Source organism: Thamnophis sirtalis, unplaced genomic scaffold (genome assembly GCF_051295495.1).
Source record: "Thamnophis sirtalis isolate CommonGarterSnake01/CBP01778 unplaced genomic scaffold, rThaSir2_p1.2 scaffold_13, whole genome shotgun sequence".
In the NCBI taxonomy this organism is placed as follows: domain Eukaryota; kingdom Metazoa; phylum Chordata; class Lepidosauria; order Squamata; family Natricidae; genus Thamnophis; species Thamnophis sirtalis.
In genome coordinates this window covers 24,267,687-24,291,474 of record NW_028261393.1, presented here as the reverse complement: position 1 = coordinate 24,291,474, position 23,788 = coordinate 24,267,687, and the positions used below count along the sequence as shown (strand labels likewise).

Below are 23,788 nucleotides of genomic sequence, written 5' to 3'. Positions count from 1 at the left end.
TGGGTGGAGGAAGCGAGGGCGCAGCTGAGCCGGGGAGGCAGAGATGAGAAATGAGGGCTAAATGCAAAGCGCGCCTAAGAGAGCAAGCGAAGCATCCCCAAAGCGAAGGACGGGCAGGAACCGCTTGGCCAGTATGTGAGAAGGCAGGCTGGAAGTGGCTGCGGAAGGGAAAAGAGGCTGCCACAGGTATCAGTTCTCCTTGCGGTAGATAAGAGAGGTTTGTAGCAAGGGTCCGCCAGCAGGTAGGCAGGGAGGAAACAGAGATGGCTGAGCCCGGGGAAAGCACCGGGAAAAGAAGAGATCCCGTCCAGGGTAGGCTCTCCGCTTTTCCCTCTTTTTACCCTGGACGGGATCTCTTCCTTCCCCCCCCCCCCGGTCTCCCGTCTGTCTGCTGGGTTCCTCTGTGCCCTGCGATGCCTGGTGCCTCGTGAACATGGGTGGTGGCGATGTGACGCCTTTGCAGGTGCCTCAGTTGCCCCTGATCGTGGGTGGATCTCAATTGACGAGGAACTCAATAATCCTGGCACATAAAGCTTTTTTCCCCCCTTGGAAACTGAAGCTCGTTTAAAGAAAAAGGGAAGGGCGGGCAGCTTCACGTGAGTGAGTAACTCCGGCGGTGGGAATCGGGAGGCTTTGGGTGGGCGGCGGTGCTTCCCTTGCAAACAAGGATCAGCGCACTTGCTGCCTCCCCCTCCCCTGGGAGGAGCTCTTCAGTGGGACAGACGAATGGAGGGGGAGATCGCCCCTTCCTCCTCCGAGCCGCCAAACCCCGTCTTCCCTGGCCTGCACCCCTGTGCCCAGGCTCCTTTGGGTTTGGGGGTAATCCGAATGGGTGGAGTAGGGGATCCCCGGGGCGGAGGCCTCCCGGTGCAACGGTCTTCCGCAGTTCGCCTTCCCTGCCCAGGATTGTAAGGCTGGAGGCCTCAGCAGCATCCACCCCCCCCCAGCCGGCCAACCCTCGCCCGTACCATGAGTTTACCAGCCAGGTATCCATTGAGCTGGAGGGCAGGCACCGTGGCTTCCTCGCGGCTAGTCTCGCTGCTTTCCCTGGGCTCGGCTCCGTTTCCTCCCCGCCCATTCTCGCTCCCCCGACCTGAGGCCTTCGCCCCTCCCAAGCCTACCTGCCGGCGGACCCTTGCTACGAACCTCCCTTATCTACTGCAAGGAGAACCGATACACGTGGCTGCCTCTTTTCCCTTCCGCAGCCACTTCCAGCCTGGCTTCTCACATGCTGGTCAAGCGCTTCCTGCCCGTCCTTCGCTTTGGGGATGCTTCGCTTGCTTCCAAAATCCAGGGAGTTGCGGGGAGGGACGATCTTCTTCCCCTCTCTCAGGTTGCCCGGTTCCCCCCCCCAGTTCCTCTCATGAGTAGCTCGCAAGGGAAGGCCTTCCCTTCCCTTGCTAAAGGCCGCCACCGCCCACCCGAAGCGGCGAAGCCTCCCGATTCCCACCGGCACCGGAGTTACTCACCAGGGCAGTGCAGCAAAAACAAACGGCGAAGGCGAAATGAAATGGAGACTCGTGAGAGTCATGACTCGTGCGGCGTGCTTAAGCGGACTCCAGCCAATCAGTGAGCTGGCTGGGATGGAAAATTTTAAGCACGCCTCGCGCGGTGTGCTTAAGCGGACTCCAGCCAATCAGTGAGCAGCAGGCTGGGCTGGCTTAGATTTTTAGTGTAGATAGAATGGATTGGGGAATGGAACGAGCGAGCTAGCGGCAGCTGATGATGGGCGGGGGAGCCAGCGAGCGCCAAAATAAAGCGGGGTTTTTTGAGAAGCGGGCGGGACGCGGGAAAAATGATGAAAAATCGTGCGTGTCCTGCCAGATGCGGGACGTCTGGTCACCCTATGCATGCACAGTTCACTGTAAACTCTTTTGTCCATGCACGAAGAACAATTTACACTGAACAGCACACACACACTCAGCCCGCAGCTTGTGCGCAGGCGGGTTGCAAACCGGTAGTAAGACTGACAGAAATCCACCCCTTATTTGCTTCTACCAGTGATCTAACTTCTGTTATATTGGTTTTTTGTATAACTCCGTGCCCGATGCATATCTCAAGAAGTAGGGTATGTCATGGCTTGGCAGGGTTACATTGGGCAAATTCCTGTGTTGCTAAGCACTCAGTCCTCCCTGTTCCTTGATGCACAGCCAATCCAGGGCTATAAGAAAGGCATCCTATCCATTCAAATGCAATCTACCCAGTCTACACTTCTGAGGCATGTTCTATAAAATATGCTGTAAAACTAAAGGAGCAACTTTCCTTCCTGATGTCTATCCTTCTGGTTCCCTAATGTAAAGATGACCCCTCCTTTTAACATTCAGGAAGGAAAGGGGAGGGGAAAACTCCTCTTTCCTCAGAATTAGGGATTCTGGCACGATGTATTACTGGCTGAGTTAATCTATCATTTATTTTTTAGTGGTTTTGAGCTTTTATGGTTGTTTCAGCCCAGGCAAATTGCCCAGAATGTTATGACTGGAGTGGCATACAAATCATGTAAAATAAATAAATAGACAAATCAATAGATTTATCTACTGTATTCACCATTCCCTAGTACTCCTCAAGAACATTAGAGGTTGCTAACAAAACAAAACAAAAATCAGTATTTCAGCCTTTCCCAACCAAGTGCTTTTTTAATTTTGTTGGGACTGCAAACCATCCAGAACTTCTAGAAAATTCCTGGAAATTTTCAGGCCAGTATATTAAGAGGGCAACACTAGCAGAATTTCAGAAAGGAATTTTTTCTTGCTTCCTAGTAACCTAGAACTAAGGAGAAATTTCCTGACAGTTAGAATAATTAATCAGTGGAACAACTTGCCTCCAGGAGTTGTAAATGTTCCAACCCTGGAAGTTTTTAAGAAGAGATTGGATAGCCATTTGTCTGAAATGGTATATAGTTTCCTGCCTAAACAGGGGGTTGGACTAGAAGACCTCCAAGATCCCTTCCGTTATTCTATTCCTATCAAAAGATAATTCAGACTGAACTGTCATCACAGGGGGGGGGGGACCTCAAGACTGAACTACATACTTGGAAGAAGTCAGGATGGCTTGTTACCTCTCTGCTCCCCAGCCCCAAACAATATTTTAAAGGATTATTAGATGCCACTCAGTACAAATTGGATTGTATTTCATGGAGTATCATCTGTTAGGCCTCTCATGGGAACATGGATAATTTCCCCCAGCCTCACCATTTGGCCATTTCTGCAAGAAGGATTCATTACTGATCATTTACACAAAAAACCTAAGCATCCTGAGGATTCAACTGAAAGTGCATCTGTTTTTATATACTATTCAACTTGGAAGATCCAGCTTCCAGACAGAAAGAGCTATGTGTTATGTCAGTGATGGCTGCACAGAAACATTGCATGTGCGTGCTCATCAGGGCCACACTCTGGAAAAGCAAGACTTCTGGATTCAAGCCCGTATGCGCACTCAACGATTAGCTGGCCGGTATGCATGCACAGACTGGTGTTTGCCACTGCCACGCATGTAAAGGGATCGTGCTCTGGAAAAGCCGAACCTCTGGGTTCTGGTGCCCATGCACACCCAACAATCAGCTGGCTGGTACACATGGTTTTCAGCATTGCCGTATGTGCAAAGAACAGCTAATCATCACGCATACATGCTCGCCAGAAACCCAGAAGACAAACAGGCAAGACTGTGCATGCTGGGTGATATGGCTTTGCGTGCCACTTTGGGTACACGTGCCATAGGTTTGCCATCACGGTGTTATATGTATAGTATAGTTCAAATATTAGTAACTCAACAGTACCACTGAACCAATCGACTGGAAAGCATAGATCCTAGTTGACCTGCTCATAGGTTTGCAGAGAATACAACTGTTCTAAAAAATAGTGTCCAAAAGAAGGAAAGGAATCAGCTGAAGCTTGGTTAGGCATTTAGCTGAGAACATTATTCTTGACTTTTATCTAATCAATGATTTTTTTTTAAAAGAAATCCATGTGTATCAATGAGAAGATAGTATTCAGACTATTGAGAGAAAGATTTTGCCAAACAAACCATAAGCAATTGAAGTAAAAGGGATTCATGATCCTTTCAACATTATTGTTTATAATTGCAGGCTTGTACAACTGTTAAATCTTTAGCCATACTGCCATATTTGACTGTGTCCATTAATTTTTAACAACTAATCGTAAAAGTCCTGTGGAAAATCTACCACAGCCTAACACATCACTGATCAACAGGTTGGCTTTAGAGAATTCTGTGGACAGTTTTCTTCAAATACCATATTTTTGGAGTATAAGATGCACCAAGATTTTGAAGAGGTAATTTTTTAAAAAAAAGAGTTTGCACTCTGAAGACTTCCCAAACCCTCTGCACATCTCATTTTTTGTGAAAAACAGGGCATGCAGAAAGTTTGAGAGGCCTGCAAGGTGCTCCTGAGGGCTGGGGGGGGGGCAAAAACAAGCAGGCCTGTTTTTTGCAAAAATGAGCCCATTTTTGCCAAAAAAGGGCAGGCATAGCCTTCAGGAGGCTTATAGAGAGCTCCTGGGGGCTGGGGGGGGGGGGAAATGAGCAAAAAGTGACCTATTTTCATGAAAATGGGACCATTTTTTGCCCCCAAGAAGGGCATGCATAGCCATTAGGAGGCTTGTAGAGTGCTCCTGGGGTCTGGAGGGGGGCAAAAACTAGCAAAAAATGACCCATTTTTTGCTCATTTTTGGCTTCTCCAGCCTCAGGAGCACTTTGTAGGCCTCCCAAACCCTTGGCACGTCCATTTTTGTGAAGGGGGTGGGGTTTCTGGAGGCTACAAATGCTGTATTCAGTGTATAAGATGCACCCAGATTTCCACCCTCGTTTTGGGAAAAAGGTGTCTCATTATACTCTGAAAAATATGATAGTCCTCCTGAGGCTGTGATGGTGAACCTATGGCACATGTGCCAGAGGTGGAATGCAGAGCCTTCTCTGTGGGCACATGCACCACTGCCATCAGCTCTTCTGGTTTCTGGATGCCCGTGTGCACAAGCCAGCTGGTCTTCATGGGCGCCAGAAAACGTCTGGAAAACAGCCTGAAAACAGCCTGAAAAATGGCCAAAAAAAGACATGTGTCTGATGGCCAGCTGGTCTTCGGGTTTCTGGTGCTCCAGCATGTGCACATGCATGCACATGTTCCGATTTGGGCACTCAATGCCAAAAAGGTTTGCCACCACTGTCCTAAGGGCTTAAGACAGATGAAAATAGCAATACAGGAGAATATTTATAGTGTAGGGTTGAACTGTGGCGTCTTTGGTGCTCTCTTAATTTGGTTGTTTTCTTGCAGACATTTCATTACCAAGATAGGTAGCATCATCACTGAACTGGACCCTACAAAGAGCCCAGAAATATAGCACTATTAAAAAAAAAACCTTTTCATTCCAAATGTCTATAAACTCAAGTTAGCTCTAAACCAACATTGATTTTGTGCAAGAATTTTAAGCTGCATCTGTTAAGGCTCATGAAATCCATGGAAACATATCAGGATATATTACAATTCTCTTTTCTTGTTACTCTTGAAAATACATATAATTTTGCAGTAATTTTGCATTTCAACAGTAATTTTTTATCCGTCAGTTTCTGCTCATTCTCTCTGCTCATTAGTCATGCTAATGGAAGGTTAAAGTGATCATCAAATCTCTATCTCTCTCTTTCTGTATCTCTCTGCGTTTCATTTTTTTTTTTGGCCAGTAAAGAGATGTTTAAAAATTGGCCTGAATCCTGCTCATATAATCTTCATATCATTTCTGCAAAATATGGAAGCAACCATTTGTAAAACTAGCTAGCTCCAAGTATTTGGGGTCAATGATAAGATGATCCTTTTTAAAAGAACAAAAAATGATGAAGCTAAACATATCTTTTACTCGTTTGACTCCATTTCTCAATATATTTTTACAGACCTCTGGGCAATTTATGAGAGTTCAGAATGAGAGGTTGTTGCCATTGACTGATTAAGAAAATTGGCATGTGGGAGACAAAATTATTGAGACAGGAAACAGAAACAGATGAAGACAAACTGTATTTCATAATGGGTGGGGACTGAGAGAAGAGATTGTATCTCATACAAATTATAGCAGTCATTAAGACTGCCAGTTGACAACCAGCAGGGTATATTTATTCAGGTCCACAAAATTAGGATACAGAAGACTGACTGAATGGAAACATTCTACTTAATGGTTGTTTTTGTTAGTTGTGAAGTTGTGTCCGACCCATTGTGACTCCATGGACAACCTTCCTCCAGGCCTTTCTGTCCTCTACCATCCTCTGGAGTCCATTTAAGCTCATGCTGACTGCTTCAGTGACTCCATCCAGTCACCTCATTCTCTGTCATCCCCTTCTTCTTTTACCCTCAATCGTTCCCAGCATGAGGCTCTTCTCCAGGGACTCCTTCTTTCTCATTATGTGGCCAAAATATTTGAGTGTCATCTTCAGGATCTGGCCTTCTAAAGAGCAGTCAGGGTTGATCTCCCCTAGGACTGACCAGTTTGATTGCCTTGTAGTCCAAGGGATTCACAGGAATCTTGTCCAAGACCACAGTCAAAAACCTCCATTCTTTGGCGCTCAGCCTTTCTTATGGTCCATCCTTCACAGCCATACATTGCAACTGGAAAAAAACCTAGCCTTGACTATAATCACTTTTTTGGCAGGGTGTCCTTCCATAATGACCTCTTCCTTACTTATAAAAAGTCCCAACTCAGTCCTTCAGTTGTCCATCTCCCTCTCCCCCTCCCTCCAAATGGTCATTAAATGAATGGTTTTATGTCAAGGACTATTTAACAACTCCTAGTGACTATCAGCATAGAACAAGTAGTACAATGCAACATGAGATAGTTGCCCCACTGCAAAGGGGACTCCATACTCAAATGGAATATTCCAGTATTTCCTCTCAGTAACAGCTGTTGGGAAATGGTTCATTGGAAGAGAAAAACCACTCTGGATTTGGGGACTATTATCTAGGTAAAGGACCTAGCAAGTTGGAAATGAGCAGAGTGGTTCCAAAATACCTTTCTGGGGTCTGTTTCTATCTCCAAGTCAATAACATGTAGCTTAAGATTGGCTAATGTGCATTCATAGCCCATCTGGATGATAATGTAGTTGGCATATCTAAGGAAAAGTGAGAATTACCATGGGGATGAGGGGAGAAGATGCTGCTTAGAAAACAATCAGACATGTCATGGTAAATTCCTCTTTAGAAAAAGGAGTCCACAATTGCTTAACTGTCAGTGAAACAAATATAAGAAGGAAATGCCTTCATTGATTGGATGAGTAAAAATGGAAATCTGTATCTTCAGACCTACAAGATCTTTTAATGCAGCCTTATCATAAAGTAGAATTAGCTCTGATAATCATATTTCCTGTCTGGTTTACCTGGGAGGATGACAGCATGGGATTTTACTAAGGACATGGAAAACACTGACTAAATACTTGAATACCTTAACTTACTGTTATTAGGTGCTTGTTTAACTGCCATACATATAACTTAGGACAATTAGCAAGCACCATAATCTTGGTTTTGGAGGAGGATTTTTTTCACCCTGCCAACAAAAGTCAAGGCTATGGTTTTCCCAGTTGCAATGTATGGCTGTGCAAGTTGGACCATATGAAAGGCTGAGCGCCAAAGAATTGAGGAGTTTGATCTGTGGTGCTGGAGAAGACTCCTGTGAGTCCCTTGGACTGCAAGGCAATCAAACTGGTCAGTCCTAGAGGAGATCAACTCTGACTGCTCTTTAGAAGGCCAGATCCTGAAGAGGAAACTCAAATATTTTGGCCATCTAATAATAAGGATAGACTCCCTGGAGAAGAGCCTAATGGTGAGAAACATTGAGGGCAAAAGAAGAAGGGGATTACAGAGAATGAGGTGGCTGAATGGAGTCACCAAAGCAGTAGACGTGAGCTTAAATGGCCTCTAGAGGATGGTAGAGGACAGGAAGGTCTGGAGGAACGTTGTCCAGGGGGTCTTGATGGGTTGGACATGACTTCACAACTAACAACAACAACAACAACAACAACAACAACAACAACAACAACAACAACAACAACATAATCTTGGTTTTGGAGGATGGCTTTTTTTCCCCAAAAATCTTTCCATTGTGAGCTCTCTTTTTTTTAGAACTCAGTAAGCTTAGGAAGCAGATCAATCCTTGTGAAAACAGTATAGCATTATCAGGATGAAGGAGATTAGAGATGATTTCCCAATTTTGGATTATTCCATTTGGCAACAAAAAGATTGATAAGCAACCTAAAAGGAAGGGTGGGAATACACCCTTGTCACACATCTGTTTCAAATGGAATTCTTGTAGAGTAATGCCCATGCACATTACAGGCATCTTCATTTAAGAATTCCCATGGAGTTTATGCATGAGTGTAAATACGTATAAGTATTCTTCGATTTCTCCCATAATTTGAGCACAGAGACAAGATTTATGGCTCACCTAAGGCAATAAAATATAAAATACTAAGCGGGGTTTGGTAGAATATTTTTCAACTGAAAGTTGAAAAATTAAAACATAATCAAAAAGAGAGGCATCTTACCTGAAATTGGTCTGCTTATGTTCTCAGTTGAAATCCAGTCCAAAAACTTGTTGTACCAATATATAGTTTAGAGGTTGCTGACTACACTAAAACTAATTTGGTGGTGGTCTCTACTCCTTTTTTATGAATTGAGATTGTCTCATTACAGTAGACTTGGAATTGAATCCAAACCAATCATTTTATTCAGTCAAAAATACAATGTTCTCAAATCAAGATACCCACATAGATACAGTCATGCAAAATTTTTGGTATCATAGAAATAGTTCACTATCCTTCTGGAATGGGTGGATAGTTGGATGGATGGAGAGACAATTAATATACCCTAAAAGAAATTCAGAGTTAAACCTAGAATTTCCCTATGGCAAATGTGACTGAATTACATTTGAACCATTTAGAGATTTCTGAAGAAAACTATATATTAAGCCAAACTCCAGGATTGTTTCCCCCAACTTTTCAGCCTGCATTAAATCTTGATTCACTAATTCAAGTCAAATTTTTGCTCATGAGCTCAGACAATGTCAGTCAGGGGTTGCCACCTGCTCAGAACTTCCTTTGTTCTTCTTTATTTGAAGTGATATAAAATAAAGGAAGCAATGGAAGAAAATGTGACATTTTAAAAAATGTATTTAAAAGCATCTGACTTAAAAAAAAAACATAATGAACTTTTAAGTTTATGGCCCCTAACTGGAAATTATTGTCAACCAAGTTCTCTATCATTAATAGAAGGATTAATCGGTACAGGAACTATGTAATTTAGGAGATAATCTTTCAGTTAATTAACCACACAACTGTTCAATAAAAAAAAAACCTCTTACAATAATAAAATGTCTGTCATCAGCTAAAATATCCTCCAAGGAGACCCAATTTCACCATGGCAGTAGTGCATAAGGTGCTGATTCTCCTAATTCCATCAGCATTCGTTCACAGATTTGAGAAGGATATATATTAACAAAGTATGTGTGTTTCTGGCACGGTCTCAATTCTGCCATCAAATTGCAGCAATTGCCACTGCCAATAGACCACCCCTGAATAATGCATAAGAGATGCTACTTCACTCCTAATCTTACTGTAAAAATGCTAGTGAATATCTTCTCTGTGATGTTAGTGGTGTTAATCTGAACAGGAACCACAAGAGCAAATAAATAAGAGAGGTTTTTGTTCCCATCTTGGAGCAAACATGCATCACTCCTTCTGATATAGAATGCAGGGCCTGCATGCCATCAGATAGTAAGTAAAAAAGGAGATCACAGAGAAAGAGCCGGGGGGCTGTCGAAGTATCCAGCCCCATGGTAACTATAAATGTTGTGTATTTTAAATTGTTGTTTTGTCTATTTACCCCCTTCCCCTGTTTATTGTTTGCCGCCCGGAGTCCTTCAGGAGTGGGCAGCATATAAGACCAATAAACTAAACTAAACTAAACTAAACATATAACTGACAAGGCAGAGGTCATGCCAAAATTTACAGACTCCAGCTCATATCCATTAGACGAGTATCACGCTTTAACTATTGATCTTTACAATAATATAAAGGTAAAAGTTCCCCTTGCACATATGTGCTAGCCGTTCCTGATTCTAGGGGGCAGTGTTCATCTCCATTTTAAAGCCAAAGAGCTTTCCCAGACTTTTCCATGGACATGTGGCCAGCATGACTAAATGCCGAAGGTGCACAGAATGCTGTTACCTTCCAACCAAAACTTGCATTTTTTTTACATGCAACTGCTGGCAGACGCCTAGTGGCAGAAGCTGGGACAAGTAACAGGAACTCACTATGGCACTAGGGATTCGAACCGCCGAACTGCCGACCTTTCCGATCGACAAGCTCAGCATCTTAGCCACTGTGTCCTCTTACAATAATATAGAGATAGGGAAAGCAAGGCTGATGATGAAAGCTTTTATGCAGCATAAACACATAAAGCTATATACAGTAATTCAACCTGCAGTATGAAACAATAAAAGCCAATATATATTTACAGCAGACTATTCCTTGCACTACAACGAAGTTCCAAATAATTTAAGCAAGCCAGCATTATCATGAGAGTGAAAAACAAAGAAACAGCCAAACCCTGGGCGGGGTGGAGTGTATATCTATTCCTTATTGTAATTCAGAATCATTATGGATTCACCATGTTATTTGGAAATAAATAAGATAAAGACGACAGAGTATTTTTCCTCCCCACTTCTCTTCCTCTCTCTCTTCCCTGTACAGATCCAAGTACCAGTATATGCGCATCTCTGATCATCATAGGTGTAAGCAGAGAGAAAAACAGTTTGGTACAGTGATCTTTTTTTAAATAAGAAAAATCTTTTTATTTTAAAAACGTTTATAATCATCTGTTTTGTGTTTAATTGCTTTGAAATCAATTAACACTGACTCAAAGGCAGCTCTCTCCAAAAACAATTCCTCTTGGAGCAAGAAGAAAAATGAGTGGGGGGCACTCACTTCCCGGCAACGCAAAAATATTTTTTGTATATGTTGAATGAAATCTGACTCACCGAGAGTTGTTATTACAGATTCCAGAAATAGGATTTATTTAAGACTTAATAGAAAGAATATTCAATCACTCACACACTATTTCTTCTTAATATATTAGAAATGGTTGTCCAAAAGGTGCTTTTTTCAAGAGGCAACTGGACTTTCTTGTTTTTCTTTGAAGGTGTTTCGGTTCTCATCCAAGAAGCTTCTTCAGCTCTGTCTTTTGTCAGAGCTGAAGAAGCTTCTTGGATGTGAAGCGAAATGTCTTCAAAGAAAAAACAGAAAGTCCAGTTGCCTCTTGAACAAGCACCTTTGGGACCACCATGACCTGGATAACTGAGAATCTTCATAGACCAGGAGTCCTCAAACTTTTTAAACAGGGGGCCAATTCACAGTCCCTCAGACTGTTGGGGGGCTGGACCAGCTGGGTGGGTGTGGCTAGATGGTCATGTGACTGGGTGGGCATGCCTATCATGTGACTAGGTGGGTGTGGCCAATTTAATAATTCATTAAACAATGCACACAAATTAAACTTTAATTTGTTTGGCTCCTGAGGGTGTTTTATTTGCTTTTGTTGCATGTTGCTCTTTTGGTTGACTTTTCTTTTTCCTAGATTGCTTTTTTAGTTGTTTAGGAATCTAGTGGTCCACTTCAGGAAACTCAGTTTTGCAGCAATTCTTCTCAGCCCCAAGGAGCTTCCAATCAACAAGCATCTATCTATCTATCTATCTATCTATCTATCTATCTATCTATCTATCTATCTATCTATCTATCTATCATCTATCTATCATCTATCTATCATCTAATGGAGTGGGGGAGGTGAAAAATGAGCCATTTTTTGCCTCCTGGCACATCTGTACACCACATTCTTCACCTCCCCCACCTCCAGAAGCATTCTGCAGGCAAAAATGGGAGAAAATGACCTGGGTTTTGGCCAAAAACAAGCCATTTTCACCTGTTTTTGACCTCTTGGGGCCGAAGGATGGCTGTGGCAATGTGGGCAGGGCAGCCTTGTGGTCCTGTGTGGGCCTTATTAATGGCTTTGGTGGGCCGCATGTGGCCCCCAGGCTGTAGTTTGAGGACCCATGTCATAGACAATCAGAAATAGTAAACACATTGTATGGCATTGTATCAATGGATTAATTCTACTGTATTGAATGTAAAGTATTGGCTCATTTGATTATTCCAATTTAGTGCCATGCAGAAAAATCACTTTGTATTTTTTTCTATTAGTTCTCATTCAATGTGATGAAAAAGAATCTTTCATTATGCCTTCCAAGGGAGAAATGGAGGACATATTCTCATGTATGATGGTGATATTCTTACATTCATTTAATTATGAGGTACTCAAGATGTGAGTATAAATAAATGTTTTTTTTTAAAATCCAGTCTTTTCCTGCCTTGTTGGCTCCCTGTGGTTCAGTAACAGCAGTGTGCAAAATGTTCTGAAGCCAAGATGGTTTATTAAAAAGATAGCTATACTGAGTGTAAAACAATCATTTCGGATCCAATACCATCCACTTCAATTATTTCAGTTCGTTTGGAGCGTAAAGCACTTCAAAATAACCAAAATAATCTATTTCAAATGCAAAACAGCTGTTTTCTCTTGGAAAAAAACTACTTTAAGCTTGAAATGATATATTTTGCATTTAGGATGGTTCAGATTTGAATTACTTTGCACACTCTTATTCAAGAGGATCTTGAGGGAGTTTCTTCAAAGGGGCAATAGATTAGGAAGAGAGGACAATCAACAAGGTTGGGGGGTGAGGAACAAATATATTGGAGCAAGTCAAGACATCATTGGTAATTCTACCACTTTTAATGTTAAAGCAACCTCAAAGACAGTGCCAGGATAAACTTGAAATCAAATTTACAACTTTCTGGGGTGGCGGGGAACAGATGGGGCTGACTCTTCCAGTTTAGTAAATGGCAGATTTTGGTTCAGTATTTTTCCAAATACTGAATTTCCTAATTGTTTTTGGCCAAAAATAACTGTTCATAGATTGTTGTTGAAATGGTATTACTCCTACAAGTCTTTGACTGTTTTATGTATGGCCCTACTGTACCATTTTTTCCTTCCAAAAACATTCTCCTACGATTCTTTCTCTCCCCACTTTTGGCCAATAACTGGTATAAATTTTGATAAATGGTATACAGTTATCCATCTCCAGGCTGGGAGTTTGATGATGAATTGAATGCATTTCAAAAGCAGAGAAAAGAGGAGTACCACAAAATATATTTATATAATTGATGACCTAGAAAAGAAATATCCTACTTTACTTTCAATTGCTTTAGAAAAAATAACAATAAGGGGAAGGCAGTGGAAAAATTGTTACTAGAAACAAGGCAGAGGATAAAAAAATATTTAAAAAAACACAAGGAGGATATTATGCTTTCCAAACTATTTTTCTTACACGGTTAAGCTTCTTATATCTCCAAACATATTTGGGATACAGAACAACATTGTAATATTTATGTTTCAGGCATACAACAACAATTAAAACCCAAACATTCTCTTGAGATGACAATGTTCTCTAGCAAATTTTTGAATCTGCTCTATTTTTAAGTCAAGTCATTGAATGTTCATTATGTTGACTTTCAAGAAATGTGATATGAATGAAGGAAGATGTTAGCATGGAATTTCTGAAATCAGCCTTTGATATCAGCCCAGAGTCACTTTGGATAGTGAGATGGATGGCATATAAATTTTAACAAAAAATTATATATAAATCAATCTTCCTTACTGCACCACACACCACATCACACCACACTATAAAAAAAGATGTTGAGACTCTAGAAAAATGCAGAGAAGACCAACCAGGATGATTAGGGGACTGGAGATGAAAACATATGAAGAACAGTTATGGGAACCAGGCATGGCTAGTCTAGTGAAGAAAGGGACCAGGAGAGACATGATAGCAATCTTCCAATACTTGAGAGGCTGCCACAGAAAGGAGGGGGTCAAGCTATTTTCCAAAGCATCCGAAGGCCAGAGAAGAAATAATGGTTGGAAAATGACCAAGGAAAGATTCAACCTAGAAATAAGGAGGAACTTTCTAACAGTGAGAACAATCAAGCAATGGAACAGTTGCCTTTGGAAGTTGTGGGAGCTTCATCATTGGAAGCTTACAAGAGGAGATAGGACTGCCATTTGTCAGAAATGGTGTAGGGTCTCCTGCTTGAGTGGGGGGGGGTGGACTAGATGAGCTATAAGGGCCTTCCAACTTTGTTAATGTGTTCATCAACAAACTTTCTATCAACCATTAAAATTGGACTTTCTCAGCAAAACTGACCTTTAGGCTTCTTATCTGCTGGAGACTTAAGGGGACTCAGAGCAGAACAACTCCAGGAAACAAACTGCTCCCATGCCCTATTTGAAATTTCATGCCATCAAAATCAAATCATGTTGCTCTCCAATTTCAGGTCCACAATTTTGTGATCCTGAAAAAATGGGTAGACTTGTTCCAAACATATGTGAATCTTTTGATGTTTTCTAATAAACCTGTCATGTTTTCCCCCAAATGAGACAGGATCTTATTTTCTTTTGACTCCCAAAATAAGCACATGGCCTTATTTTCAGGGAGGTCTTATTATTTTTGAGGTACTGGAGGCAGCAACCATGGTCACCTAATGGCTGCTGTTGTCTTGCAATATTTTCAGGGAGGGCTTATTTTCAGGGGAGGGCTTATTTTAATCCATGTGCTCAAAAGCCTGATTGGGCTTATTATCCAGGGATGTCTTATTTTCAGGGAAACAGGGTATGTTACATGGATGAGCAATTTGTTTGGGATAAGAGTCATGTACTGAATTTAAATGGAGCTGAAAAAGTAAATGGGATTAAGCTGTACATTTCATTTTATTTAAGTTTAAATAATGTTTATTAATATTACTTTCCATGCATTTCAAAATCCGTATCATAGAAGAAAGTATATAAATTTACTGGAATTTTTGAAGATGTTCCATCTGTCTGTTCATTGATGATGTGTAAAGGACTGATTGTTCAATTTTATGGTTGCTTGCTAGATGTAATCTTGGATATATGTAAGAATGTCCAAAATGTTTTTTTTCCTGAACAACTATTTCTATTTTACTCCCTACTTATTCTTTTTTCTGTTAAAAAAAACTTGTAGTGATATTTTTCAGGATAATTAAAGTTGAAATTTTTGATTAAGAAGAAACAAGCAGTATAGGGAAAGGCTCCTTGTTACTCTGATAAAATCTTAATAATTATCCATTTATATTCATGAAATGGGAGCTAATACCCACAAATTCTGTATACACCTTGTCCCTCCATTTGAAACTCAATATCCTTCACTTAATAGGAAGACAAACTGTTTTGGTTATAGTTTGCATTTTAAAACACATGTACAGTAGAAATCTTCCAAACCAACGGTGGATCTTGGGCTCCATTTTCCCTAGAAATGCAGGGCTGTTCCTTTAATAGTCTGTTTTCTTACTGAAGGAATGGATCAAAAAAACCACAATAAAATTTATTATAAAACCAATATGTTCAAGGCACAATTTATTTTACAGGTTGTCATGCAAAACCTAGCCATATTCAGAGAATAAAACACCATGTTGGTCAGACAACAAGAAAATAGAATGAATCTACATGGCCTGAGAATCTGACAAATTAGGGAGTTATTAATTGTAACTGGGCATCTTTATCCTTACAATAAAGGCAATATAATAAAACATGGCTTAATTTTCAGTAACTCCTTCACCACAGAACCAATTCTGTTTGAATAGAATTTCCCCCAAAGAAAACTGTTGGAAAGGCAACAACCTTGACAAAGAGTTCTTCTGAATTTGGAAGGCATTCTTTTTTTTTTAGGTTAAATATCTTGCTAGCTTGAAGAAATGGAACCAACTGTCCAGGAACACCTTTTTACTTATGGCAGGCAGAACCAACTAGTTTTCCACATCCATCCAGTTTTGGAATTCTTACTTAACCCAGCTCAATTGTTGTGATATACTGAAATACACTTCTCCAGAAAACTGCTAATATTATTGTTCCTAGCTTCTCAACACTTGGGAAATCTGTGTTTAAAATGTTTGCCTCCTTTGAAGAACAGAAATTAATAGCATCATTTTGAATGTGTTTTTACTTTAAGTTAAGCTAAAATATTGTTCTGCTTCCCTAAATCACTGGAGATTGCTTCAATTTGGGCCACACACCACAACAAATTGCCTAGATTTTATTTGTCACTTTTTATTGAGGAAAGGAAGAATGAAGGAAGGAAAGAAGGAAGGACAAAGGAATGAAGGAAGGAACGAAGGAAGGAAGCCCTTAGCTGTTAGAAACAGTAGACATGGGTGTTTTTTATTATCAGAATTCTATTCCTCTCTCTCACCAATGGAGCTGCTTTTCACAATCATTTCTACTTCTTTAACCCAGATTCTTCCAGCTGAGCTCACTGAGGCACTAAGTCGCCATGGGATTTGTTTGGAAGTTACACCAAGGAGCAAATGGCTTTTTGGATAATGTAACACTTGAGAAATATTCCTTGTACTTCAAAGTCAGAAGAGACCAATACAAGTTGTCAACATCTGACTTCGTGTACAAAACAGAATCACACAGAAATTCAGCCAGTTGTCTCTTGCCTCAAGCAGTGATGGGAGAATATCTCCATTCTTACAGAATTTGCTTGATTCTGAAACTGCAACAAGCCTTTAATATCTCTACACAGAGAATCATGAGGTGGGTGTTGACTTTTATTCTCTCCTTATTTATTTAAACTGCATGTTGCAAATATATTGAGGAAAACAGGATTAAAAGGAGATGAGTATGTTTCTAAAACTGGAAGAAGAAATATCAATAATTTCTGCAATGCTGATAATATAGCTCTCATTAACTAAAATGCAAATAATCTAAAAACATTAATAATAAAAGTAAAGGTTTATACTGGGGGAGGAGAAGCTAGATTAAATATAAAGAAGACCAAACAATAAGTACAACAATCATTCCTAGTATTGACCATGCAACCTTTAACTAATAGATAGTTTCTGCCTTTTAGGATTGAATATTAATTGTAAAGGAGCTAGCAGACAAAAAATAAGCAGCAGATTAGCACTTAATAGGATAGCAGGGAAAACATTTGAAAAGATAATCAGATACTGTGACATTTCTGTACTAAGATCAACCCTGTACTAGCATGGTTTTCTCTGTAATTCTCTATGGATATAAAAGTTGGTCTGTAAAGAAACATGATAGAAAGACTACTGACACTTTTAACTTTGGTGTTAGAAAAAACTCATGAAAATAGCATAGATTACCAGGGAGAGAAAAAAACAGCTCTTTAAAAAGATCAATCTTGAGTTCTCACATGAGATATAAACAACCGGGCTCAAACCATTATATTGTAGACACATGACGCAAACTTCCCTTGAGAAATCCATAATGTTGAGAAAAGTGGAAGGAGGGAATACAAGAAGAACCAGCAGCAAGATAGATGGGTTTGATTACAAGAGCAATGAGTGCTCCGTTGATAGACCGAAAAGGTTAGTTTGAAAATAGATCATCCTTGAAAAGTTTATTCATGTGATTTCTAAAGAGTCCACACCAATTTGGCAGGACTTAATCACTTTAAAGGCATGCTGAAAGGTTGAAATATTTCTTCCTCTTTCAAAGGTACTAATGCAAAGTTTCCAAAAATGAGGAATAAGGTTAGGGGATTCAACTGGCTTTCTAAGAATAGGTTGTCATCACCCTATTAATTTCATTAAAAGTCTCAAGCAGTGTAGTAACTGTACTGATCACACCATAGCACTGAAATTAGTAGTATTTTGTTTAGCCCTTATCAAGTGTGTAGAATCCAGACAATTTAGATAACTTCATAAAAGACAAATGAAACCCCATTTTATAAGAGCCTCCATCTATGTGTTTTAATCCAGGCAACAGACATCTTGTATGTGAACATTTTCCTGCTGCAGTTGATAGAGATTTTTTCCCCTTCCATACCTTGTTCTTAGACTTCCTTGTTGGGGCAACCCATCATAAACAGACAAGACATCAAAATCTTCCTCTAGCGCAAAGGACTGGAAAACAAGTTGTATTCTGTTCTGCTCTTTGGCGGTGATTGTCCAGGTACAGTTTGCATAATTTGGATAGCCGTACGGGAATCCCGGACTTTGTATTGTCCCGTTTGGACCTTGTAAAATGTAACTGCAGTTCTGGGCTGGGAGAGAAGAAGAAATACAAAGCATATTTAAAATGGCATCATTTTTCTAGCATTTCATATAGGCAACTCAAGAACTATTGGAGAATGATAGCAATAGCAATAGCAATAGCAGTAGACTTATATACCGCTTCATAGGCCTTTCAGGCCTCTCTAAGCGGTTTACAGAGAGTCAGCATATTGCCCCCAACAATCTGGGTCCTCATTTTACCCACCTCGGAAGGATGGAAGGCTGAGTCAACCCTGAGCCGGTGAGATTTGAACCGCTGACCTGCTGATCTAGCAGTAGCCTGCAGTGCTGCTTTTAACCACTGCGCCACCTTGGCTCTATCATGATAGATATCATGATATCAAGGATATAGTGACTAGTCCCTGGTACAGTTGTAAAAAGGTAAAGGTAAGCCTCATACATATGTGCTAGTTGTTCCTGACTCGGGGAGGGGGGCAGTATTCATCTCCATTTCAAAGCCGGAGAGCCAGAGCTGTCTGAAGACATCTCTGTGGTCATGTGGCTGGCATGACTAAATGCCAAAAGCTCACGGAACAGTTACCTTCCCACCAAAGTGGTCCCTACTTTTCTACATACACTTTTATGTGCTTTCAAACTACTAGGTTGATATAGAAGACCCTTAAATTCAGTTATTTAAAACTAATGTGTACATAGCAATAGTACTTCGACTTATATACTGCTTCATAATGCTTTACAGTCCTCTCTAAGTGGTTTATAGAGTCAGTATATTTTCCCCCACAATCTGGGTCCTCATTTTACCCACCTCAGAAGGATGGAAGCTGAGTCAACCTTGAGCCTGGTGGGATTTGGACTGCCAAATTGCAGGCAGCCAGCAGTCAGCAGAAGTAGCCTGTAGTACTGCACTCTAACCACTGCGCCACCAAGGCTCATGTTTAATTTCTTGACTTATTGCTATTACTTATTTTGGCTATTGTGAAATTCTACAAAAGTGTTATTTGTCAAAAGAGAAGAGCCAATATGGGATTTAAAAGAACAGGACAGAGTTTTCTCATGGGAGCTAAACCAGTGTTCTTAACCTTAACATCTGAAGGAAGGAAACATATCTGTGGAAACATATCTTCTATCTGTCAATGATTCTGATTATATATAGTGATACAAGTACAAGTGATATTTTTATACGGCACGCCACATTTAATCAATGTAATAATAATAATAATAATAATAATAATAATAATAATAAGAAGAAGAAGAAGAAGAAGAAGAAGAAGAAGAAGAAGAAGAAGAAGAAGAAGAAGAACATCATCAACAACAACAACAACAACAACAACAACAACAACAACAACAACAACAACAAAGCACTGCATGGCCAATTTCTGGAAAAAATAAAAGATAAAGTGGACAGTGAACAAACTTGGTTATGGTTAACAACAGGTACATTAAAGAAAGAAACAGAGTCACTAATCCTGGCTGCGCAAGAACAAGCTATCCGCACAAATGCCATTAAGGCCAAAATCGAAAAATCCTCTGATGATGCCAAATGCAGACTTTGCAAAGAAGCTGATGAAACTGTTGATCACATACTCAGCTGCTGTAAAAAAATTGCGCAGACTGATTATAAATTGTGGCACAATTCAGTAGCACAAATGATCCATTGGAATTTGTGCAAAAATTATAATATTAAAATAGCAACAAACTGGTGGGAACATCAGCCTGAAAAAGTCACCGAAAATCAGATGGTCAAGATCTTGTGGGATTTCCGTATACAAACCGACAAAATACTGGCGCATAGTACACCAGACATCACACTGGTTGAGAAAAATAAGGTCACAATCATAGACATCGCAATACCGGGTGATAGCAGGGTCGCCGAGAAGGAACATGAAAAAATCGCAAGATACCAGGACTTAAAAATCGAAATTCAATGACTATGGCACAAACCAGCAGTGATAATTCCAGTGGTAATTGGCACACTGGGTGCTATTCCAAAAGCACTGGAATTACATTTAAAACAGTTAAAAATTGACAAAATCACCATCAGTCAAATGCAAAATGCCGCACTGCTTGGACCTGCACGCATATTACGAAAATACATTACGACGTCCTAGGCCCCTGGGTGGGGCCCGACTAGTAACCAATGCCAAATCCGGCGAAACAGCTGGCCGCTGTGATACAATTGTATAATAATGTATGAATAGAAATAGGCACTTTGGGTGCAATCCAGGGGTGGGTTCCAGCAGGCACTACTGCCGGTTTTCTCATGTGTGTGATGCATGCTGTGTGCACATGTGTGCTGCATGCACATGATGCTCAATGTACACGCATGCAGCATGCAATTAAAATTGTTCTGTGCATGCGCAAAACTCAATGGGTTCGGGTGTATGGCAAGCATGGGTCTCTGCCAGTTCCAGGGACCCAGTCCACCAAACCACTACCAGTTCAGCTGAACCAGTCCAAACCAGTAGGAACCCAGCACTGGTGCCAACTCAAAACAACTAAAGAACCATTAGGATTGACAGTTACCCTCAGTCAACTGCAAAAAGCAGCTTGGAACAGCATACATCCTGCAATGATACAGTTAACCTATCCAACATCATCTGCCTCTACCATTTCTTTGGGAAGGACTCAATAGGTGGATAAAAATGACAAATCCAGTCTAAATCCCTGGCTGTCTATGTAATTAAGTATAGTAATAATAATAACAGCAAAAGAAAGAAAGAAAACCAAACATAAACATGCCTTAAAATAGAGATTGGTGATATGGAGCTATCCCTGCCTAGGGGTGCTAGTTGTATGGGAAAGATGAAGGGAAAGGGATGGTAGGAAAGAGAGGAACTGTTGATCAAGCATGGAAGAAAAGGAGAGAAGGGGAAACAAAAACCAAAGAAAAGAGAAATAATGGTGCCAGTTCTCCCCACACTAGCAAGCACTACTATAAACACTTCCTTTAAAAAAATTACTTGGAACCCCAAATAGTATTTCTCTTGAAAGAAAACCCATCGATTACTGCTTTTTGAAAGTGACTTAACTCCAGTTATGTGGTTGGTTGCTGATATTCTGGGCTTCCTCCCTCATAGATCTTTGATGTCCACATTGATCCCAAGAGAAGAGATTATCTATAGCTGGATTATGCAAATGCCCATCTTTATTAGGATGGCTCCAGGGGGACTACAGAGGACTTATTCATGCCATTAAATCAAATCAGCCAAGGGAAGCTACACTGCCCTTTACAACAGAAGTGAATCAAAGGGGACTGATACATCAATAGCTTCCTGGGGGCCATTTCAGTTGGAAGAATCTTGGTTATGGCCATATCTAGTTATATGATACAATAATATATGTTGCCTTGGACTTTGTCTGAGAAAGTCAGCCGGAAATCTTCCTATAAACAATATGTTCAAATTGATTCTGGTTGGCCAACTTCACAGGGTAGCTCACAAGATAAATTTGGTGGCGAGGAGAGGATTTATTCTAATTAATTCATCTTACTGCTTCATGATGTTATGTTAATGATTATGATAATTTTTTGTGTCAATCACTCCCACATGCTTATTATATACAGCATATTTTGAAATTCAGCATCAATTCTCTTTGACAGGAAATGAGTAAGAGAATCTGGCTACCAGAAGACAGTCTTCTCTCAGTACAACATGTGCCACTTTTGCCTGTTTTGGGGAGATATGGTTAAATTCCATGTACAAAATGGTACTTTCATTACCACTTAAAAATAATAATAATGAAGGGGGGAACTAGTATTTTGGCTTTCAGCAATTGCTGTTTTATACTGTCCAAGCATGTACTTCATAAATTAGGCTCCTTTTGCCTGAAGAGAACTTTGAGGTGAATTTGGAGATCCTGTATACACAAAAGATTAAAAATATGAAACAAACAAATAAACAAACAAAGCTTCAAAATGTGAAAGAAGGCAACAAAACTTCAGAAAGACCACACCATTAGTATCAAGTGAAAGAAGTTAAGGGCCTTCAAATTGGTCAAAACACAACATTCTGAGGAGAATTTGGAAGTTTGGACTCAACAGTTGAGAAATAAGAATACATTCTAATTAGTAAAAACTGTGGAGAAAGAAGGTACATTTTCTCCTTCAGTTTCAAAGGGTCAAACTGGTTTCTGTATTGTTTAAGGCCGTGATGGCAAACTCTTGTGGCTTGGTAGGAGACTTTGGAGCTGCTCGTTTCTGAACGAGCAAAATGGGGGGTCAGAACAGTTTGACTTCTGCCACGACAAACCTCCATTCATAAAAATATGGAGCAGCTTTACGCTGAAAATGCCAGACTGACCCAGCAAATTGCAGTATTGGCTGACCAAATTTCTCAGCTGCAGAGAGCTGCAACCCCCACCCCCAGCCAAGGAGGAAGTGCCCAGTAGCCATGCCAGATAAATTTGATGGGAGTCAGGCCATGTTTGCCACGTTTCTGGGACAATGCCAGCTGTTCCTGAGTTTGAGAGCAGAGGACTTTCCCACTGACCGGACAAAGGTGGGATTTATTATTAGTTTGCTCTCAGGCACAGCTGCCTGTTGGGCTACCCCCTTGTTAACTCAGCCGAGCCCTTTGTTGGATGACTTCCAGGGTTTTTGTCAATACTTTAAGCGTATGTTTGAGGATCACATTAAGGGGGAAACATCAACCAGACGTCTGAAATCACTGCAGCAGGGGAGTGGTTCATTGCAAGACTATGTAAGTGAATTCAGGCTGCGTAGCCCGTGGCACGACATAACCGCGAACGTCAAAAGCGTGCCAACAACAGCGCGCCGACAACAGCGTGCCGACAGAAGCACGATTTAACTTAAGGTAAGGTTTAGGGTTAGGTTTAGGGTTAGGGTTAGGGTTAGGGTAGGTTTAGGGTAGGTTTAGCGTTAGTTTAGGGTTAGGTTTAGGGTTATTTTTAGGGTTATGTTACAGCGCGCTTCTGTCGGCGCGCTGTTGTCGGCGCGCTGTTGTCGCGCGGTTTTGACGGTGCGGTTTTGTCACCGCGCTTTAGTCACACGCGCTTTAGTCTACCGCGGTTTTGTGGTGGAACTGCGTAGCCAGGATTCAGTGTGGAATGGACCAGCTCTGATGGACATTTTCCAAGATGGATTGTCTGATGCCTTGCAAGATGAACTGGCAAGGGTGGACAGGCCACCAACGTTCAACGCGTTGGTCCACTTGTGCCTCCAGATAGATGCCCGGGTGCAGAGGCGAAGGACTCGCCATGCATTCCAAGAGACCACTAGCATGCCAGTTTATCAAGAGACTGCAGTGGAGTGGGAGGAGCCCATGGAGTTGGGTGCTGTCAGACCTCGAGTGTCACGTACAGAGATGGAAAGATGACGTGCTGAGGGATTGTGTTTCTACTGTGGGGATCTTGGACACCTGGTTGGGAGTTGCCCCAAGAAAAATAGAAGGGTTGCGTGGATTGCGGACGTCCCTCAGCAACGAACTATTGTGTCAGACAACCAGCACGTTTGTGCGGCTGTGATACCCCGTTCGCACAATGTAGCGTACATTCGTGGGATGTGGAATCCCAGGGCAGATGCCCTGCCTAGGAAATCAGAGAACTCTGACCCTGCGGACTCGCTTCCACCTCGGACTGTTCTACCCATTGCATCCTGCGCTGCAGTTTATCATCCCATGAGCATACA

General features: G+C 41.1%; 1 protein-coding gene across 1 annotated transcript in view; it reads right to left on the bottom strand.

Annotated features, from left to right (window-relative positions):
• The window catches only part of CSMD2 (CUB and Sushi multiple domains 2), a 771,224-nt gene that overhangs the window by 682,537 nt on the left and 64,899 nt on the right, over window positions 1-23,788 (bottom strand). The window contains exon 2 of the mRNA XM_087728138.1: window positions 17,960-18,176. Coding sequence (XP_087584264.1) covers window positions 17,960-18,176 — 217 coding nt within the window. The remainder of the gene's footprint in view (window positions 1-17,959; window positions 18,177-23,788) is intronic.